Source organism: Pogoniulus pusillus, chromosome 25, assembly GCF_015220805.1.
Source record: "Pogoniulus pusillus isolate bPogPus1 chromosome 25, bPogPus1.pri, whole genome shotgun sequence".
NCBI classification, from domain to species: domain Eukaryota; kingdom Metazoa; phylum Chordata; class Aves; order Piciformes; family Lybiidae; genus Pogoniulus; species Pogoniulus pusillus.
In genome coordinates, this window is record NC_087288.1 from 8119257 (window position 1) to 8139174 (window position 19918).

The 19918-nt window shown below is 47.4% G+C and overlaps 1 protein-coding gene and 1 long non-coding RNA gene across 2 annotated transcripts in view; one reads left to right on the forward strand and one right to left on the reverse strand.

Annotated features, from left to right (window-relative positions):
• Positions 1-19918, forward strand: part of LOC135186546 (uncharacterized) — a 49284-nt gene that overhangs the window by 23761 nt on the left and 5605 nt on the right. The window lies entirely within an intron of this gene.
• Positions 1-19918, reverse strand: part of EHD3 (EH domain containing 3) — a 34850-nt gene that overhangs the window by 5386 nt on the left and 9546 nt on the right. Inside the window, exon 3 of the mRNA XM_064164334.1 lies at positions 16493-16590. Coding sequence (XP_064020404.1) covers positions 16493-16590 — 98 coding nt within the window. The remainder of the gene's footprint in view (positions 1-16492; positions 16591-19918) is intronic.

Consider the following 19918-nt stretch of genomic DNA (forward strand, 5'->3'; position numbering starts at 1 on the left):
CACCATCTGAGGGTAAGCTTGCAAAAAGAGGAAGTTTTCCCCAGTGGATCAGGTAGCTTGATAAACCTAAACCAACATTCCCCATCCCAGAGAAGGTGGAATGAGGCACTGCCCTTCACACTGGAAAGCCCAAAGTGCACACAGTTAAACATAGTTCTCATCTCCTCCACGTTAGGAGACCATCCAAAGAAGTCCTGAACTTGTGCTAGATGCTTCATTCAAACATATTATAGGGAAGCTGCCAAATTCAAACGGTTCCTGCAGAAGCCTTGCATGTGACAGCAAGAGGTCCCATTTTTGGGTTGCTGGCCATCAGCATAACCTACAATGGCTACAGAAAGCTGGGTGATTGCAATGCTTGCACACAGACTGTTTTGAGATGTGCATCTCTACCCCTTAACAACTCTTAGGTCTTGTCCAGTTGTGTCAGACTTCCCAGCCGATTCCAAACCTAGGATGCAAATAACTTGCCTTACTTGACTAACCACCCTGTCACATCTGCTTCATCTGCACTCAGCAAAATTATGCCTGTTGGCTTTGCTAAGGACTTGAAGCTTAAAGATAGCACTGCTGTGAACATATCAACAGTAGGAGCATGCTTCCTGTGCCTTGGAACCAAGGACAACGCATACATGTGAGGCTGGTGTTGGTCTCGTCTCCCAAGTAACTAGGGATAGGATGAGAGAAAATGGGCTGGAGTTGTGCCAGGGAGGTTTAGGTTGGAGATCAGGAAAAACTTCTTTCCTGCAAGAGTGATCAGGGATTGGAACAGGCTGCCCAGCGAGGTGATAGTCACCGTGCCTGCAGATCTTCAAGAAGCTGCAGACCACTGAATCACAACATTGTCAGAGTTGGAAGGGACCTCAAGGACCATCTAGCTCCAACACCCCTGCTATGGGCAGGGGCACTTTCAACTAGATCAGGTTGCCCAGAGCCACATCCAGCCTGGCCTTAAAAACATCCAGGGATGGGGCTTCTGTCACCTCCCTGGGCAGCCTGTTCCAGTGTCTCACCATCCTTATGGCACAGAACTCTTTCCTAACTCTTCAAAACATGGTTTAATGGTCATGGTAGTTAGGCCATGGTTGGACTTGATAATTCTAAAGGTCTTTTCCAACCTTAATGATTCTATGACTGATCCACCTCTAAGCAACACAAGGAATTGTAAATTGTGTCTGCATAGGTTATATTAATTCAACAGTAATGACAGGACCTTCCTTCTTAGCTCTGTGGTGTGTTTTTCACCTGCTTTGAAGCCTCACTGAGAGACTGCTGCTCTCCCTCTGCTGTCCTAGGCTGGGCAGCATTTGGGGCTACCTGTGCTGCCAAAGTGCTGCACTCTGTTAGCATTCTCTGTCCTGATTTCTCCTATTTGCATTTAAAGGCTTGGTTGCCATGAACAGATGTATGATAATTAGGGCAATGCTTTTTTCCTTCTTTCATTCTTTCTGACTTTCCTAAAACCTAGAGGGCAACCAGTGAAACCCACTCATTATATCAGAGAGAGTAGAAAGGAGAATTGCTGAGCTCCAATCTTCTCCTCTGCTCTCATGAGGTGCCACCTGCAGTACTGCATCCAGTTCTGGTGTCCCCAGTGTAAGAGGAACATTGAGCTGCTGCAGCAGGTCCAGAGGAGAGCCACAAAGATAATCAAAGAGCTGAAGAATCTCTACAGGTGCAGGCTGAGAGAGTTGGGGCTGTTCAGCCTGGAGAAGAGAAGGCTGAACACTATCAGGGAGACCTGATAGTGGCTTTCCAGTACCTGAAGTGGGCTATAAGAAAGCCAGGAAGGGATTTTTTCCAAGGGTTTGCAGTGATAGAACGAGAGGGAATGGACTGAAGCTCGAGGGCAAATTCAGACTGGACACTAAGAAGAAATTCTTTCCAGTGAGGGTGCTGAGACAGTGGAACAAGTTGCTCAGGGAAGATGTCCCCTCCCTGGAGGTGCTCCAAGGCCAGGCTGGATGAGGCCTGGAGCAGCCAGGTCTAGTGGAAGGTGTCCCTGCCCATGGCAGGAGGTTTGGAATTAGACAATCTTCAAAGTTGCTTCCTACCTAAACCACTCCATGCATCTATTTTATTCTGCCACTGACCTTTCCTCCTTCATGACTGAGCAGACAGAGTTAGAGAAATCTTGGCTCTCAAGTCAGGACTAAAGACTGTTTGAACTTTCTCTCCAGATGGATAAATTAGTATTAGCTCTTTGCCACTGAAATCTTTAATGCAACTTGCAAAGTGTTGAGACTGGGCAGTGCTTTGTTTTCCATTAGGGTTTTTCCCTTTACAGAAAAAGGGGAGGGAGTGCTCTTGGATGTGGAAAACTTGCCCTGCTCTTCTCCCTGGGATCTACAGAAACCAGAGAGGGAAGGGATTTACATTTATCCTACCAGTAGCTTTCTGTTCACCTAGGACACCGGTGCCCTCTCTAGCAATGCTGGGCCCTGACACTTTGCTCAGCTATATCTGAGGCTGAGAAGTTCAGAGAAGCCAGAGCTGATATTACCTTGGGTAGAAACCTGCTGAGCAGTCAATGTGTTATGGGTATCTGTATCTGCCCAGTCTGTCTGACCCTGGTCACAATCAGAAGTTGGACCCTCTCACAAGTGAAATAAGCTCAGTCCTCTTTGCATTCAGGTATTAGCAGCTTTTGAGTCTTTGAATATTTTCACTGGAGGAAACTCTCCACCACAGGTCTGAGTGCAGCTGTGCTGTAAGGCTGTGTGCTGACTCCTTCCCAAACTGCTAGGAGGCACTGCCAGCAGGACAAAGTCAGTGCCAATGCTTCATTTCATGTGGACTGGCTACAGGCTCTCTGCTATTCCTCTGAGAGCAGATCAATGAAGGTGCAAACAGGGATTGCCCCCTCCCCACCTGAACTCTGCTAAACATGGCAAGCACGTCACACCTACTGCTCACAAAGCTCTGCCTGGGGTGGACTGGAAAGTCATCTTAGCATAGCAGGAGAGTTTACTCTTCATACACATAGCTACAGTCTGCTTTTTCACCATGGAAGCAATGAGTCAGGGTGACTTTGTTTGGAGATGTTTGTGCATTTCATCTTGTCAAATCCCATCAACTGGAATTCTTTCTTGTCAAGCTGGCATGGGTTTAAATTGCTCCACAACTACTTCTAGCCTTTTTTTCTCAGGGCAGGAGTCAAGCAGGAAACACAGTCATGCTCTCTAGGCCACCCTGTAATGTTACAGTGGTGTCCTGTCACAGAGCATAAAACCAAAAGGCAGTGTTGTAGTTTTGGTGTTAGCTGAAGAGATGGGAGACTGATCTTAGCCCTTTGATCTGCCTAAGTCTCATGGCTTACTCCAAAGTATCTCTAGCTGCTTATCTCTCTTGACTTCTGTCATGTAACATGTGCCACATCTGGAATACTGTGTCCAGTTCTGGGCTCCCCGATTCAAAGAGGACAGGGACTTGCTGGAGGAGGCACGCAAAAGGCTTACAAAGGTGCAGAGGGGACTGCAACATCTCTATTGTGAGGAATCGCTGAGAGAATTGGAGCTTTTTGGTCTGGAAAAGTACAGGCTGAGGGGGGATCTTATCAATGCTGATTAACACATCACAAGTGGGTGCCAGGAGAATGGGGTCAGGCTTTTCTCAGTGGTGTCTAGCGACAGGACAAGGAGCAACAGGCACACACTTGAACATAGGAAGCTCCATCTAAGCTTGAGGAACCTGGAGCACTGGAACAGGCTGCCCAGAGAGGTGGTGGAGTTTCTGGAGATATTCAAACCCCACCTAGATATTAACCTGTGCAACCTGCTCTAGGTGAACCTGCCTTGGTGGGGGGTTTGGACTCAATCTCCAGAGGTTGCTTCCAAATCCTAGCACTCTGTGATTAAGCCTGGATTCTGTGGTTAGCACATGGAGGGTATCTCTATGGGAGTGCCCCTTTCTTAGTCATGAACAAAAATGTGGCTCTACCCAACAAGAGAACTAATATCTGCTCAGGCCTTTTGTACATTCCCAGCTGCTGCAGTAATGTACAATCTGTCTTGGATGTCCCTGTGGACTTCATTAAATGCCAAGATTGATTAGCAGGCTTTCTTTCCCAGCCTCTTTGCTTGTTTAGAGATATTCTCCTGACAGCTGTGCTGTGGGGCTCGGTTAAGGAGAGGACAAACCCCCTGGGGAGTAACCCTTGGTGATGTTTCAAAGCAGTCACAACAGCATGGACTCTTGCATCCCATGCTGGGACAAAAGCCCAAACCACAGACTCCTTTTTATATCCCACTTTCTTTGGCACTTGGGGAATGTGCAAGCCCTCTCCTGTTGGTGCCCAGATAAGCAAGAAAGATCTCTCTGCCTGCAGTTCTAACAAGTGCTGATCATACCTGCATTCTTGGGTGTGGAGGTACTTGGCAGGAAGCCCTAAGTGTATGTGGCTTGTTCCTAACACTGTAGAGGAAGAGAGGAAAATCACAGTATAGTTTAGGTCAGAAGGGATCTCCAAATATCATCTAGTCAAACTCTGCTGTAGTCAGCAGCTTCATCCTCCACTATATCAGGTTGCTCAGAGCCCCATCAAACCTCACCTTGAGGCCCCACCCCTGGAGATATTTAACTGCCTCACTGGGCAACCTGTTCCAGTGTTCCACCACCTTCATGGTGCAGAACTTGTTCCTACCATCCAATCTAAATCTGCTCTTCTCTAATTTCAAACCATTGGTCCTTGTCCTGTCACTACAGACCTTTGTAAACAGTCCTTCTGCAGCCTTCTTGCAGGCTCTTCAGGTACTGGAGGAAGGCTGCTTTTAGGTGTCCCTGGAGCATTCTTTTCTCTGGGCTAAACAACCCCAGCTCCCTCAGCCTGTCCTCATAGCAGAGGTGCTCCAACTCTCTAATCATTTTCATGGCCTTCCTCTGGACCCAACCCAACAGGTCCATGTCCTGTGTTGAGTGCTCCAGAGCTGGGCACAGCTGAAGCACAGTGGTTATGCTGCTTTTGATACTGCTCAGGCTGCCAGTGACTTCTAGGCACAAGTGCCCATTGCTGGCTCAGGTCTGCTTCTCATCCACCAGCAGCCCTAAGTCCTTTTCTGCAGGGCTGCTCTCAATTTCATCATCCCCAGCCTAGGCAGATATCTATTGTTGTCCCAACCTAGGTGCAGGACCTTGCACTTTGAGTAGTGTACTGTTCCTTAAGAGGTAGCATGAGCTGTGGAGAGGGCAGGTGAGCCAGACCTCTGTGTACATCTACTGGGGGTCACCAACTGTAGTGTTCCCTCACACACAGAAGTGCTTAGGGCTTTGCTACATAGGTTTCTAGAGGGTTGACTACTCAGCTTTGGCTTGCAACCTGCAAAAGCATGGATTGTTATTAAATCATATGAGTGGCAAGCTATTAATAACGATGTTCAAAACCAAGACTTTAATATTTTAGTCATTAGTTCAGAGCTTTCCCTTTCAGGACTTTTCAGTAGCTTCAAGAATTCAGGATATTTTGCCTGACTCCAGCCAGAGCTGGAGCTGCTCAACACCTGAAGACCTGTGAAGCTCCTTCTGTAACTAAGCTTAAGACTTACAGCCCCACTTTGATTTCCCTCTCCCTGTCCTTTTTGCTCCCTGTCCTCCTTTCTTTCCTGACTGTTCTGGAAGCTTAAGTGTGTGAGCTTAGACTCAAGAACTGACTTTGGCCTATAGTCAAATTAGGAGCTTATGAAGTGTTCTTTTATTCATTCCACCACAAACATATCTCTTAACACTGCAGCACCAAGAGAGCATAGCTAAGACCTCTCACACAGCAGCAGCCACTGTCTTAGTGATGGGTGAAGATCTCCACATAAAGCAGTTTTATTGTCAAGTTGCAGGGCCAAAGCTGCATAAATGCAAAACCATTATTAAAGGGATGTGACAGAAATGTCAAGGGGAGAATTTTCAGTAATTCCTGCCCCTTTCTGGTTGCACTTGAATTTCTGTTGGAGAATATGATGCATATTTAACTAGCCTGGCCTATCACTGACCCAGCTTCTTTTACAACCTTCAGATAAGGAGAATGAGAATAAAGAATTAATCCCAACCATACAGTACTAGGAGAACAAGATGAACACAGTATTACTCTTCCATCAGATGTTCCTTTGTGGGACAGATTTCCTTCTGACAGCATGCAAAGGACTCAACAGATTTCATGCCAAGCTGAGAAGTCAGCAGGGTTGTCAGTGGTCTGAGCCTGCAGAGAAAGTGATTTTGCTGACACCCTGCCACCTAGACTCCATAAGGCTTAATGTAGATTTGTCTATGTGCTGCTGGAGGGACTGGCAGCATGCACTTCACTAAGCTCTGGTGCAATGAATTCCTGCCAAGTCAGAGCAGGCATGGTGTAGTCTTTATGCTGACTGGGGAAAGGTGGATGATCCCTCACCCAGCATCAAAGCTGCATGGCTGTTACCTTTCTAAGGCAATCTAACCAATCCATGCACACACACTGCTGGTTTCAGCATGTAGCTACATGAGTTGGGTGGGTTTTTGTCTGATAGTAAGCAAACTATTGGATTTCCTGTCTTGTGGAATCATGGCCACAGCCTCTGCTAGTGGAGTTCAGGTGGGATGAATTCAGAATAGTAAGACAGAGAACTGCTGAAAACCTCTAAGTTGCTGCTTTTAACCATAGAAACACAGAATCATCAAGGCTGGAAAAGATCTTTAAGATTATCGAGTCCCACTGTTAACCCAGCACTGCCAGGCCAGCACTAAGCCATGTCCCTCAGCACATCTCTGACTCTGAAACCTCTCCAGTGATGAGGACTTCACCATTGCCCTGGGCAAACTAGCCCAGGCCTTGGCAACCCTTTTAGGGTTCCTCATGTCCAATCTAAACTTCCCCTGGGTCAACCTGAGGTAATTTTCTCTTGCTCTGTTGCTTGCTCTTTAGGAGAAAAGCCTGATTCCCACCTGGGTCCATGAGACATCTTACAGCTTGCTGTCACTGCTGCTTTGAATTGTGCTGCCTTCACCAATTCCCCTTTCCTGCTGCATTTTAGTCACTGCATGTTTCCTTCTAGTCCTTCTAAAGCTGGTATTATCCAGAACTTTAGGCAGGGACACAGCCATCAAACTCTGCCCCTGTTTGTCAACTGATGGATTAGCTCTGTGTGTCTGAGGACCTCATCCAAAGATAGGGTAGTTGGCATAGTGGACACTGACTAACCTAGAGAGGAAGTAGCTATTGGAGATGGAGTGAATGCTTATTGCTGAGAGTTAATTATAGAATGGTAAAGGTTTAAAGGAACCTGCAGGCATGATTGAGCCCAACCCCCCCACCAAAGCAGGATCAGTAATGACTTGATCTGAATTTTTAAGCTGAAGAAGAGAGTTTAGAGGCTTAATCTAACTGGTCACAGTGACATTCTGCCTGAAAGTCCTTCAAAGTCCGGGGAAGGAGACTCTGTAATGGCAAAACAAGCAGGCAACTCGCACCAGAGGAGGAAAAATGTGCCAGGAGGGGCAGGTGTTACTGAGCGTGACAGATGGCTGTAAGCAAAGGAGAAGCTGACACAATGGTCATAGCGGAGGGAGGGAGAAGTGACCTATCCCTTTAAGGACACAGTAAGTGGGAAGCAGGACGAGCGGCTGTTGAGACACAAGGAGGGATGGCACACTAGGAAGTGTGGGAGAGTATGAAAGATGAAACAGCTGAGGCTGGGTGGAAAAACAGTGATTTGGGCAAGTTTCTCTCAAGGTGAGTAGGTGGTGGTGCCAGCAAGGAGGGGACAGAAGGGAAGAGGAAAAGTGAGAGATGAGCATTGGCTGTACCTCACTGCAACTCATATTAAACAATCTTTGTCAAAAGCTGCTGTGCTCCTCTCTGGAAGTGGCTGTTGTCCAATGGGATAAAGAGAGATCCTTGTCATGTTTATCTGTGGGTGTGCTGGGAAGGAGAGTGAAGTCCTTCAGGATGAAAAGATCTCTGTAAATGTTACATGGCATAACTTCTGGAGCAGGCCTCAGCTTGCTGATCACTTTTGCCTCTACCTACACTCAAATCATCTGTCTTCCAGCCAGTAGTCTGCATTTCCTCCCTCTCAGTACCAACTCAGGGAAACAATCACATTTTGGAGGCTTAAAGGTTTCCAAGCTGGAAGGACTCAGAGCACAACACATCTGCCTACGTTCTTAGCTAGGAAAGCTGGGTGGGTGTCAGAGTCCCAGTGCCAACCTTTACATTAAGCAGTAGCAGACCTTCTTGCTTTCATGTGGCTTACTGCAAGGGATTCAGGGCTGGAGTAGCCCAGAGGTCTGACAGGACTGTTGCTTTATGTCAGTGGGAAATGAGTGAAACCTTCCTAGGTGTATTCAGATCAGGTGAACTAAGGTTGATAGAGCATTGTCCAGAGTCAAGTTGCTTATAACAGCCTGTTTAACTTCTGTGTGCACACAGCAGAACTTGTCCCCTCTACCAATATATGTTTCTGTATTAGCTGCTAGTGACAGGTCAAGCTTTCCCTGGTACTTGGGCCAATTTTGAGCAGAGTTCCTTGCCAGACTTGGAGACCTCAAACCAGAGGTGAAGTTTTCCAGAGAGCTCAGTGCACAGCAGTTGCTGATTTGTAGCTGGAATCCCAAGGATGTTTTTTCCCCTCTGAATTGTGTTAGTACAGACAAGTTAAATCTAGGGAGAAATCCTGTTTGAAGGTTTGACCTGAAATGACCATCAGTAACTGACAGCTGCTAGCTGTGACAGCAAACACAGCCCTCCATTGTTACACAGGGTGCTGAAAGGACACATGATGCAGTACTCCTTCCAGCTCTGGAGCACTCAACACAGGAAGGACGTGGACCTGATGGAGCAGGTCCAGAGGAGGGCCATGAAAATGATCAAGGGGCTGGAGCACCTCTGCTGTAAGGACTGGGTGGGAGAGATGGCAGTTCTTCAGCTTGGAGAAGAGAAGGCTCTGGGGAGAACTAACAGCAACCTTCCAGCAGCTGAAGGGGACTACAAGAAGGCTGCAGAGGGACTGTTTGCAAAGGCCTGCAGTGATAGGGCAAGGGGCAATGGTTTGAAATTAGAGAAGAGCAGATTTAGATTAGATGTTAGGAACAAATTCTGCACCATGAGGGTGGTAGAACACTGGAACAGGTTGCCCAGGGAGGTAGTTGAGAGCCCATCCCTGGAGATAATCAAGATCAGGCTTGACAGGGCTCTGGACAAGGTGATTTAGTGGACAATGTCTCAGCTGACTGCAAGGGTGCTCAATTAGTATCTTTCCTGGATGAAATAGGATACTTAGGATATTTCTAGTGTGCACATTGGACAGCAAAGTGGACAAAGAGAACAGCTGCTCTAAACCCCAGACTTGTTTAGTAACAAATTAAGTGATTACTATATGCTAATAGGAACTAAGATAAAATGGACCTTATAGCTGCCTTCCAATAACTGAAGGGATCCTACAGGAAGCCTGTAGAGGAACTTTTGCTAGCCACCCTTGGGGAAAGGGGAATGGTTTTATGCAGAGGAAGAGTAGATTTAGGCTGGATCTTAGGAAGAAGTTCTTCAGTACAAGAGTGATGAGCCTCTGGAACAGGTTGCCCAGGGAGGTTGTGGATGCCTCATCCCTGGAGGTATTCAAGGCCACGATGGATGAGGCCTTGAACAGCTGAATCTAGTTGAGAGGTGTCCCTGCCAATGGCAGGGGGGTGGAGTGGGTGATCCTTGAGGTCCTAGACCATTTTATGATTCTATTTGATCTCTGAATCATCCTAAGCTAAGCCATTCTATGAAAAAAGTGCACAGTCCTCTCTAGCTGTACTTAATCTCAGTTCTTCTGCATTGCTGTTTTTTAACTCTTTCAGTTCTGGAACTCCAAAATAGAGCAGTGATCCAGTTTGGGCCATGAGCTCACTCAGTTTTGGAGAGTAGAATTGACTCTTACCCCTTTTCAGGAGTGAGAATGAGGATGCTGCACACCAACTGGAAGTTTTAGAGATAAATTCTATTTATAAGGGCATATATACAGAAGGCAACCAGGTAGAATAAGTATAAAATCCACTAGGCCCAGACTGGCCTTCTAGAATCTTCCACCCTCAGTTGGCCCAAGGGTAAGCTGAAACTGCCCCCCACCCCCAGCTGGACCCACAAGACCTCAATGGCTCAACTCCCTGCTTGCATCTCAACATCTCTTTTGAACTGAGGAGCCCAGAACTGGACACAGCACTCAAGGTGTGGTCTGACTAGTGTGGAGCACAGGGGCAAAATAACCTCCCTTGTCCTACTGGCCACACTCTTCCTGATCCAGGCCAGGATGCCATTGGCTCCCTTGGCCACCCGGGCACACTACTGGCTCATGTTCAGCAGTACCTCCAGGTCCCTTTCTGCCTGGCTGCTTTGCAGCCACTCTGTCCCAAAACAGTCATGGTTTGGTCTTCCCAAAACCCAAACAGATTCTCCAGTGTTTTTCTGTCTGCTTCTTCTAGATTAGGAGTCTGAGCCTTATGCCTTCACATGTTTCTATGGATAAGAAAGGACAAGAGCTGTGCAGGTCTTTTGCTTATTTTTTGTGTTGCTCTTGGGGGAAGCACAGAACTGTGCCTGTAGGAGCTGAGCTTTTTAGTGGAACAGTTGCCTGTCACACTGGGATAAAATCAGGCAAGCTGGCAGAGCAGTTACTGCACTGCAGTGATGAAGATGAGCTGGGAAGCCAAAGCTAAGCAGTGCACTTTCACCCTCCAGGAGAAGTGACATAGCAAATATAAGCAAACATCACCAGTGGGGAGGCTTATAGCAAATATTTGAAATGCCTCCCTCTCGGAGCCCGCAGGGTGGGTGCTTTCAGCTGTATTTCATGCTGTTGCTAGCACATGTGACTCAACTCTTGTTGCCATTGTACCCTAAAAAGCATTGCATGCAGTGGGTGAGCACCAGGTCCCTGGGTGTTTGACTTTCTAGCCTAAGCGTGGCTCTTTGAGACACAGCTGGGCTGAGAGTCCTGCACTGCCCAAGGCTACTGCCGTTAGCGGGCTGGTGAGTGACTAAATACCCTTGCTGATGATCATTTGGGAATTCTTCCTATCCAGGAAATGTGGCAAGGCTGGTGGGTGGGGTGTTTTTCCCTGCCTTGGGAAGCCTGGGCTGCACTGGAGCCAGCAGAATGGAAGTGGGTGGAAGGCTGGAAAAAAAAATGCTGGAATAGGGCATACTGGAAAGAAAGCTGCTAGGGAATGACACTGCCTACTGGCTAGGACCTTGTGCTCTCTGCAGCAAAGAGAGGAGGCAGCATCTATAGGGTGAAGATTAAGAGTTCAAAAGGTATTTCTCAGGGAGGTGGTAGAGTCACCATCCCTGGAGATGTTTAAAAGGAGACTGGATGAGGCACTTCGTGCCACAGTTTAGTTAATTAGAAGGTGTTAGGTTTGACTCCATGATCTCAGAAGTCTCTTCTAAGCTGGTTAATTCTGTGATTCTGTGACACTGAGGAAATACTACCCTGAAAAAGGCATCAAATACAACTTGGCCAGACATCACTGAGCCTGGTAGACTTGGATTTGCTTAGCTCAAGCCAGGTGTGGGTGAAGACTAAGGGTTAGCAGAGCATGTGAGTTTCAGCCCCCAAGGGATAGCACTGCTACTGAAGCAGAGGAGCTGCTGATACTGCATGGCTCAGTCAGCATGGCAGGCTGCTCAAGATGATGAGTTGTGAGAAGTCTTAATTCCTGCCCTGGCTCTGCTGTACTGTGTGTCCTGATCTGTGATTCTCTCCTCATGTATTTCAGTACAGCCATCCCCTTCTCATCTTGTCTCCCAGCAGGACAGCCTGAGCTCATTATGTGACACCAAGACAGTGCTTTGTCACAAAATGGACAGCATTTGTATTATCATAGAATTGTCAAAGCAGCCAAAGCTGTGCTGCTTTGCTACAACTACCTCCCTTAGGAGCACCTCTGCAGGCTGCTCGTACTCGGCTGTAAACAGTAAAGGGACAAGGCAATGCACTGCCTAGTTCTTTACACCTACACATAGATCCATGCCCCACTGTGAGAAAAAGACCAGAAGAGATATGGATATACCTGTTCTCCAGGCAAGGGTAACAGAGAAGCAGTCAAGACCACGATAGCTTTGAGCCATCACATTCTAGGAACACTTCTCATCAAGCTTGTAAATGAAACTTGTATATCCTAAGAGGTCTAGTGACAGCTGTGACACCATGGGTGCCCACCATGAGTCACAGGAGCTCAGTAGAACAAATCATAGCAGGCAGCTCCTTGGCTACACTTTTTACTAGAGGCTGAGAGCAGCAGCAGCTGTGTCAGTACTGGTGAGCTCACTGCATGCCAAGACGAGGGAGGCTTCAGCTATGACAGTCTGCATCACTTGGCTGCTTCACAGGCCTCAACCTGCAGGTCTGCTACTGGGAAACTTCATGGACTGCTCTCTAGGCAGAAGGTGGTTCCTATGTGGTGGTGTCCTGGAAGAAAGCCAGCTCTGCTCCTCTGCATTATGCACCACTCCTTGGAGGAAAGCTGGCTACCCAAAGGTCTTCTGCTGGCTATGAAAGACTGACTGCTGCTAGCACTCATGCTGGTAAGATGGTGTCCATCACAGAGAGAGCTATTATCTGTGAGGTTGGTCCTTCCACCAGCACTGAGGGAGAGACTGGTTCAGAGCTGAGTTCAGAAAAAGTAAAAACCTACTACTAGCAAACAACGTAAGAGCTCTCCAGTTCCCAGCAGATAAGACATTTCTAAGTGTTTCTTGAGAAACCTCCCTCCTTCAGGTCTTGCTTCACTCCAAAGTGAAGCTGGGAAGGTATAGAAGGGCAGAGGCATTGTGTGGTGTCAGCAGTTTTGAGCAATATCTTGTTTTCTGCCTAGAAACCACATTATTTATTGCTCTTTCTGCCTCCAAAACCAACTTGCTAATAAGGGCAGCTGGCTCATAAGCTTCATGGCAAAGTCACAAGCCTCACTGCTATTTTTCCTATTTACTCTTCCATGGCATCAAGGAGGTGAGCACTCCTTTCAAACACTGGCTTCCTTGAGATAAACTCAAGCCAATGCCTGGCAGCAGCTCTTCCTAAACATCAGCAGCTCAACACTCTCCTGTGTCTCTGCTCCCTGGGCTGGATCCCCCACAGACAGAACCTGCTGGAGCTCTGCCAGCTTCACCACAGCTATGCTGATGGAAGGTAGCTAAGGCTCTTGTCCTGCAGTTATTCAAACACCATTTAGCCTGGCCCACAGGACCAGCTTCAGGCTGTCCTCGACAGCCAGGTTGTGACAATCCCACTGTCTGTTTAGAAATGCAGCAGAACAAATTCCTGGGATGGTAGGATGATGGCTGTGTTCCATCTAGGGCTCTCCTCTCCTGCCAAAAGGGTGCAGTTACCACACACTGTAGTCACGGGGACAATGCATGAGCACTTGATTGCAATAAAGGCAGAAAAGTTGTCCAGCAAGAACTTGTCCCACGTGCTGAGAGAGGCCCTTAGTCCTACAAAGAGGTACACATGCAAGAGCTTACAGGGAGGGGACTTGGACAGGCTTCAGAGGTGGGCCCAAGCCAACTTTACAAAGTTCAACAAGGCCAAGTGCAAAGTTCTGCACCTGTGTTGGGGCAATCCCAAGCACAAATACAGGCTGGGCAAGGAGTGCCTCAAGAGCAGCCTGGATGACTTGAGGCTGTCAGCTGATAAGAAACTCCCCATGAGGCAGCAATGGTCACTGGAAGCCAAGAAGGCAGCTGTGTGCTGGGCTGCATCCAAAGCAGGGACAGCAGCAGGACAGGGAGGGGATTCTGCCCCTCTACTCTGCTGAGACCCCACCTGCAGCACTGCATCCAGGTCTGTTACACCCAGCATATGAAGGGCATGGAAGTGCTGGAGTGGGTCCAGAGAAGAAGATTATCAAGGGGCTGGAGAATCTCCCCCACGGAGACAGGCTGTGACAGCTGGGGCTGTTCAGCATGAAGAAGACAAAACTCTGAAGAGACCTTAGAGCAGCCTTCAAGTGCCTGATGGGAGGCTGCAAGAAAGCTGGTGAGGGACTTTTTATAAGAGCTTGTAGTGATTGATAGGCTAAGGCTGAACGGATTGAAGTTTGAGGAGGGCAGACACAGAGTGGAGAATAGGAAGAAACTCTTTACAGTGAGAGTGGTGAGACACTGAAATCTGGAACACGTTGTCCAGGGAAAATATGGATATCCCCTCCCAGGAGGTGTTCAAAGCCAGGTTGGATGAGGCCTTGAGCAACCTGGTCAGGCAGGGGCATCTTCTGCTAATGGCAGGGGGCTGGAACTAGATGGTCTTTAAGGCTCTCTCCCACCCAAACCATTTTATGAATCTGTTAACCAGGGCTCCTCTTCACCCTTCTCTGCTTATGAGCAATATTCCCTCAGGTGTTTGGGGAGGTGTGGCTGGGGTCAAAGTGCACCACCAGCTTCCCTCACAGTGCACAGCTGTGAATCAGTGTGTTGGCATTGCTGGCATTTGCTGGAGTGGCTGCAGGAATGGGGCACCAAGCCCACTGGGAGGCTGGAAGGAATTTTGCAAGAAGCAACAGGACATTTTGGAGGTGGAGAATTTTAGAACTACAAATAGCTGGAAAAATAGGAAAGTTTTGCAATGTATGTCAAGATCTGAAGTGGTGAGCAGACATGGGAAAGGAGTTATGAAAGCTTTCTTAGGACTTGAAATGGGTCCATTTGGACTCACAGCTTTTGCACTTATGTTTTTAAAAGCAACTGTATTTCCTCCTAAGCAAGTTTTCCTCATAGTGACAGCTCCACGAGAGAACTGGTTGCTTTCAGTGGCATCTTTTGACTAAAAAAAGATTTTACAGCATGTGAGATCAATGTTTGAATTTGTGCTGAGTGGTGCAATGTTGCACAGCATGTTTTTCAACCTTCTGATGAAGGCTTGCACATTTTGCTGCCTTTTGTAGACAACCTGGAAGGTGGAAGGAGGCCTGCAAGAAGGATGGACAGAAACTGTTTCTAAAGGCCTGTAGTGATAGAACAAGGGGCAATGGTTTGAAATTAGAGAAGGACAGACTTAGATTAGATGTTACAAACAACATGAGGGTGGTGGAACTCTGGAACAGGTTGCCCAAGGAGGTAGTTGAGGCCCCATCCCTAGAGATATTCAAGGTCAGGCTCAAAAAGGCTTTGGGCAGCCTGGTCTAGCAGAGAATATCCCTGCTGGCTGAAGAGGGAACTGGACTAAAGACCTTAGGAGGTCCCTTCCAACCCAAACTATTCTAGGATTCTGTGAATTTATGATCCCCTTGTATTGCTGAGACCTATGTTGAATAACCTCAGTGTGAGTCTTCAACTAGTTCTAGCTGTCCTTCATGGCTTTGCTGACACTTGTTCAGCTAAGGACCCTGTGGTGCAAGATCCCAGTAGAGCAAACCAGACCTGTCTCTCTGCAAGCTGGCTGCTCAATTAAATGAGAAAAGGAAATTTCCAAGAATAACTTCAATTCCAATGAGTGTCATGAAAGTGGGAAGGCTATGAGCCATCAGAAGTGACAGAATGGTTTGAGTTGGAAGGGACCTTAAAGATCATCTACTTCCAGTCCCTTGCCATGGGCAGGGACACCTTCCACTAGAGCAGGTCACTCAAGGCCTCATCCAACCTGGCCTTGAACACCTTCAGGGTGAACAACCTCCCTGGGCAACCTGTTCCAGTGTCTCACCACCCTGACTGTAAAGAATTTTCTTCCTAATATCCAGTCTAAATCTTCTGAGATAGAACACTGGAACATGGGTAAGGTTTCAACACTTCAGGCAGAGCCTGAGCTGCTGAAATGAAATTGTGCAGTTCATAGGCAGCGTGAATAAGAACTAATCTTCAAGCATGAATGCCACAATTACTACTCTTGGCTTTCTTCCCATGAAGTGTTGCATAGCTACTAGCTCTAACCTGCAAGAAACGTGGGCTGTACCACCACTACCTTACAGAGTAATCGAGTGGCCACGGATGTTAGGTTTAAAGTATTAAGGTGTTGCTCGCTTCAGAGAGTCAGCCTGAGATACTCAGGAGTTCACAAAGACTGTGCTATTCATCAGATCCACTTAGTGTCCTCAGGATTTCCAGCTTACCTACTGCAGTGAAGGAATTGGGTGTCTGTGGTTCTTAAGCCCATCCAGTCTTGTGCTATATTTAGGAAATCTGGGCAGTGCAAGAAACCAGCTAGGTCAGCTGGAAAGAAACCAGCTCAATTGCCATGGAAGCCTTGCCTATGGCTCATCAATAAGTCACTGAAAGCAGGTGTTCCTGCAAAGTAGATAGGCAGCAATTGACTCTTTCTGATGGAATCTGTTCCACTGGAAAATGCTGGAGTGTGGCACAGGTACTGCTGACCTTGTCAGCAACTTTCCCTGAAAGCATTTAAATTACCTATAGCAGATTGCAAATTGAGTCCAAAGGGACATTGGCAAAGTCATGCTGTAGCTCTGAGAGGCACCTCCTGGTGTTTCTCTGCAGCTTGAGGTTCTTTCGGTTTCCATTACTGTCATTTGGAAGAGAACTGAACTTGGGACTTACCTCTGCTAATTCTCTGTTTTTCTCCAGAAAGGATTCCTGGTGTATCAATGACACTGATGCTCTCTAACACGGGGTTAGGTAGTTGGGCACAAACAAACCTGTATGAAAACAAATGTGTTTAAAACAAGAGCAAAAAGTTATTTAAGATGTGCAGTAGATCATAAAGAAAAAAAAACCCATCACAGGCACTATGGGACAAGGCAGGCTCAGATCTCACTTTGGTTGGAATGTGGAGCTACTGCTGATATAAAGACATGAGAAAGAAGCCAGAACTGAGCTCTTTGACTGTTTTACTGCTTCTAGAACACAGGTCTCAGTCATGATGACAAGTGTAGTTTTTTTACTGTGGCCCTCCAGATGATGAATTAATAATAAAGCCGTGGAAATTCAAATGTTTTCATCTGCTGTTTAGATTTTAGCACAAAATGGTATTTGTTTTTCTTCACTTCAGCATTCATTCCCCTGCCAGAATCCTGAACTCAAGTGAACTGAACTAACTTGTTAAAATATCAGCAGTGTTGCAGGATTTTTATTCTCTTTCAGATCTGGTCTTAAAACAAACTGAAAGAGGGGGCTGGACTAGATGACCTTTAGAGGTCTCTTCCAACCCAGGCTGTTCTATGATTCTATTCTTGCACCACGAAAATCCTATGGCACAGAGAGCATGAGATCCCCAAAGCTTGCTTAGTCTATCCTGCCTCAGGGTAGGATCAATCAGGTGCTTGTCTGGAGCGTTCTTTAAATCTCTAACAATGCAGCTGTATAATTTGCTGGGAGTACTGCTCCATTACTTAATTATCCTTCCAGCAAAGCCTCTCTTTCTTAATGTTCTAATCTAAATCTTCCATGCTACGATGCCTTTCAGTCTCCAACTGTAGCTGTGGAAAATGATTTATTTTTCCTTTCTTGTCACAATGTATACTGTTGTCATCCTCTCTCCTCTTTCCTGTAAGGTAAACGGTTTGGTGGTGCTTCCCCCCTCTTCCCCTTTCCTGTAAGGAAAACAGTTTGGTGGTGTTTTCCCCCTCTTCACCTTTCCTGTAAGGAAAACAGTTTGGTGGTGTTCCCCCTCTCTTCCCAGTCTCTTTCAGTCCTCTCCAGCTGCCTTTCCAGATAATTTCTAAATCCCTGAAGGCCCCTGCAGCTTTCCTTTTGGGTGCTCTCAAACTGCTCCACATAGTTCTTCAGGAATCATGCCCCAAGATGCTGCAGCATTCCAGCTGTGACCTTGCCAGTGCTGACCACAGCAGATGGATTGCTCCTTGCTTCTTTCATATGACAGTCCTGTTTATATCTCTCAGCAAGATGTTTGCTTTTTTAACAGCACTATGACACTGTTGACTTACACTCAATTTGTAATTCATTCCTCCCCCTCTGCAGCTCTATTTCTGGGTAACTGCTCTTTAGCTAGTTGTTCCCCATCCTGTGTCTATGCAAATCACTGCCTAAGAAAAGCAATTTGTGCTGCTGCTTAGCAGGCTGCATCTGTTTCAGTGGCTGGTAACAGCAAAGGCCAGTGAAAGCCTACATAGCCACCTGGCTCCTGGTAGGATTTCATGGGCAGCCTTTTTGTGATGGCATTCCAGGCAGCTCCAAGCGTGTGTGCATATGGATGTTAACAGTAGTGTGACACCCAGCCATAGCAAATGTGTGACTGAGGGAGGGAGCAAGGCCACAGAAAGGATGAGGGATGGCAAAAAGACTGCTAGATGCAGTCAAGGCAGAGCCTGGCAGTGCACACTTGAGCGGTTGGTTCTCTTCAAACCTCTGCAGCTCTTAACTCCTCTAGGCTATGTAAATAACCTCACTCCAATTTTGCTACCCCAAGAAACTTCTGAGAGAAGTAAATCCTCATAGGTTAGTTAAGTGACTTCTCTCCTAGGCTGTCAGCTATTTCAGACCACCTCTTAGTCTCTTTCTCCCAGATCCACAGCTAGTAGGCAACAACAGGGAGCATTTCTGAGTTTATTACCTGAGCTGGTACAATGGGCATTATAACACCTCATGTAATAAACTAAGGGCTCACTTGATTCTCCTGTTGAGTGCCAGGCACAGCACTAGAGAACAGGCTCAGGAGATCATGTTATGCTCCTGTCCTGTCAGGCCAGGATTGCTCTCTGTTGCCGTAGCCCTGAGCATTCCTCATTTCCACCAGTTTCTCTAGGGAAAGTACTCCACAGGAGCTTTCAGATGTAAGGTCAGGGGCCATCATGAGTGAGTGCATTCTGGCTCTGTTGGCAAGGGTAAGACTGCTGCCTTGCTGCTGTCCCAGCAGAACTGCAGTAGGCATGACCTAATTATGTCTGAGGCCACATGAAGGGAAGAAGAAGGTGCCAAACTAGACCTTCACTATGTCTACAGGCAGAGCACAGGCATGGAGGAGGAACTTGTTATTCATGGTGTCATCTGCCACTGACAATAGCAGGACAGACTTTGGGAGTGAGAGGAATCTTGCAACCAAGCTAATATGATATGAAAGTAATGACAGATTCCTGATTTTGCTCCAGGCTTTTGATGCCAAACAAGTCCTCTTGATAATGAGGTGCAACCTGTAATCTCTCTGCTGGGATCCCTCCAGAGCTGGGGTACAGCCAGCAGAGCTGGAATGAGGAAAACAAGTCCTTCCCTCAATATCAGGAACAACCTGAGGCAAGGAGAGGTGGACAAGTGACAAGGTATTGCAGAACTGCTGTCCCCCTTTCAGCCTCAGGCAGCTTGTCAGCTCTATGTCTGCCCTTAGTCAGCAAGGTAGGAGCAGGCATTCCGGGGAAGCAGTGGAGGAAGGAGACAGGCTCTGAGCAGCACAATTAGCTGCTGTCTCCCAGCCAAACCCTGATGGTACCACTCTTCCCGTGCTTCCTGGCAGACAGCAGATCTCAGTCTCTGCTAGGAAGGGAGTCATGTCTGGATGCTCACTCCTGCTCCACCACTTAGCCCCCTGGGAGCAGCAGTCTCTGCACCCAAGGATGCAGTGCTGCCAGCTGCCACTTCTCAAGCATGACTACTATGGCCTGTGTGAATGCTACTGCCTTGTACTGCTCTGCTCCTCTGGTGACCACAGCAGATCATTACCTTTAATCATCCACAGATCCAGTGGACTTGCTCATGGTCACTCTCTTATCTTAGGGGGGTGGTTGAGGGAGATCACCTCCTTCCTCCAAATGTCTTGCGTGCAGCTGCCTAGCTGAGGTGAGTGCTTCTGCACAAATATAGCAGCAGCAAGATACGTGCAAGGCAGAGTCTACAGTGCCTCTTGCCAGGAAGCCAGGCCCACAACTGGCAAGCGTAGGAAGTTTAATCCAGTCCCTTGGGTGCACCCTGACTTACCTCTGCTAAATTTCTGGCCCTCTAAGTCAATTCTTGCATGCACTTCATTTCCTCATTAGCTGTGCACTACCACCTGTATTTTCAGCACTGTGATGCTCA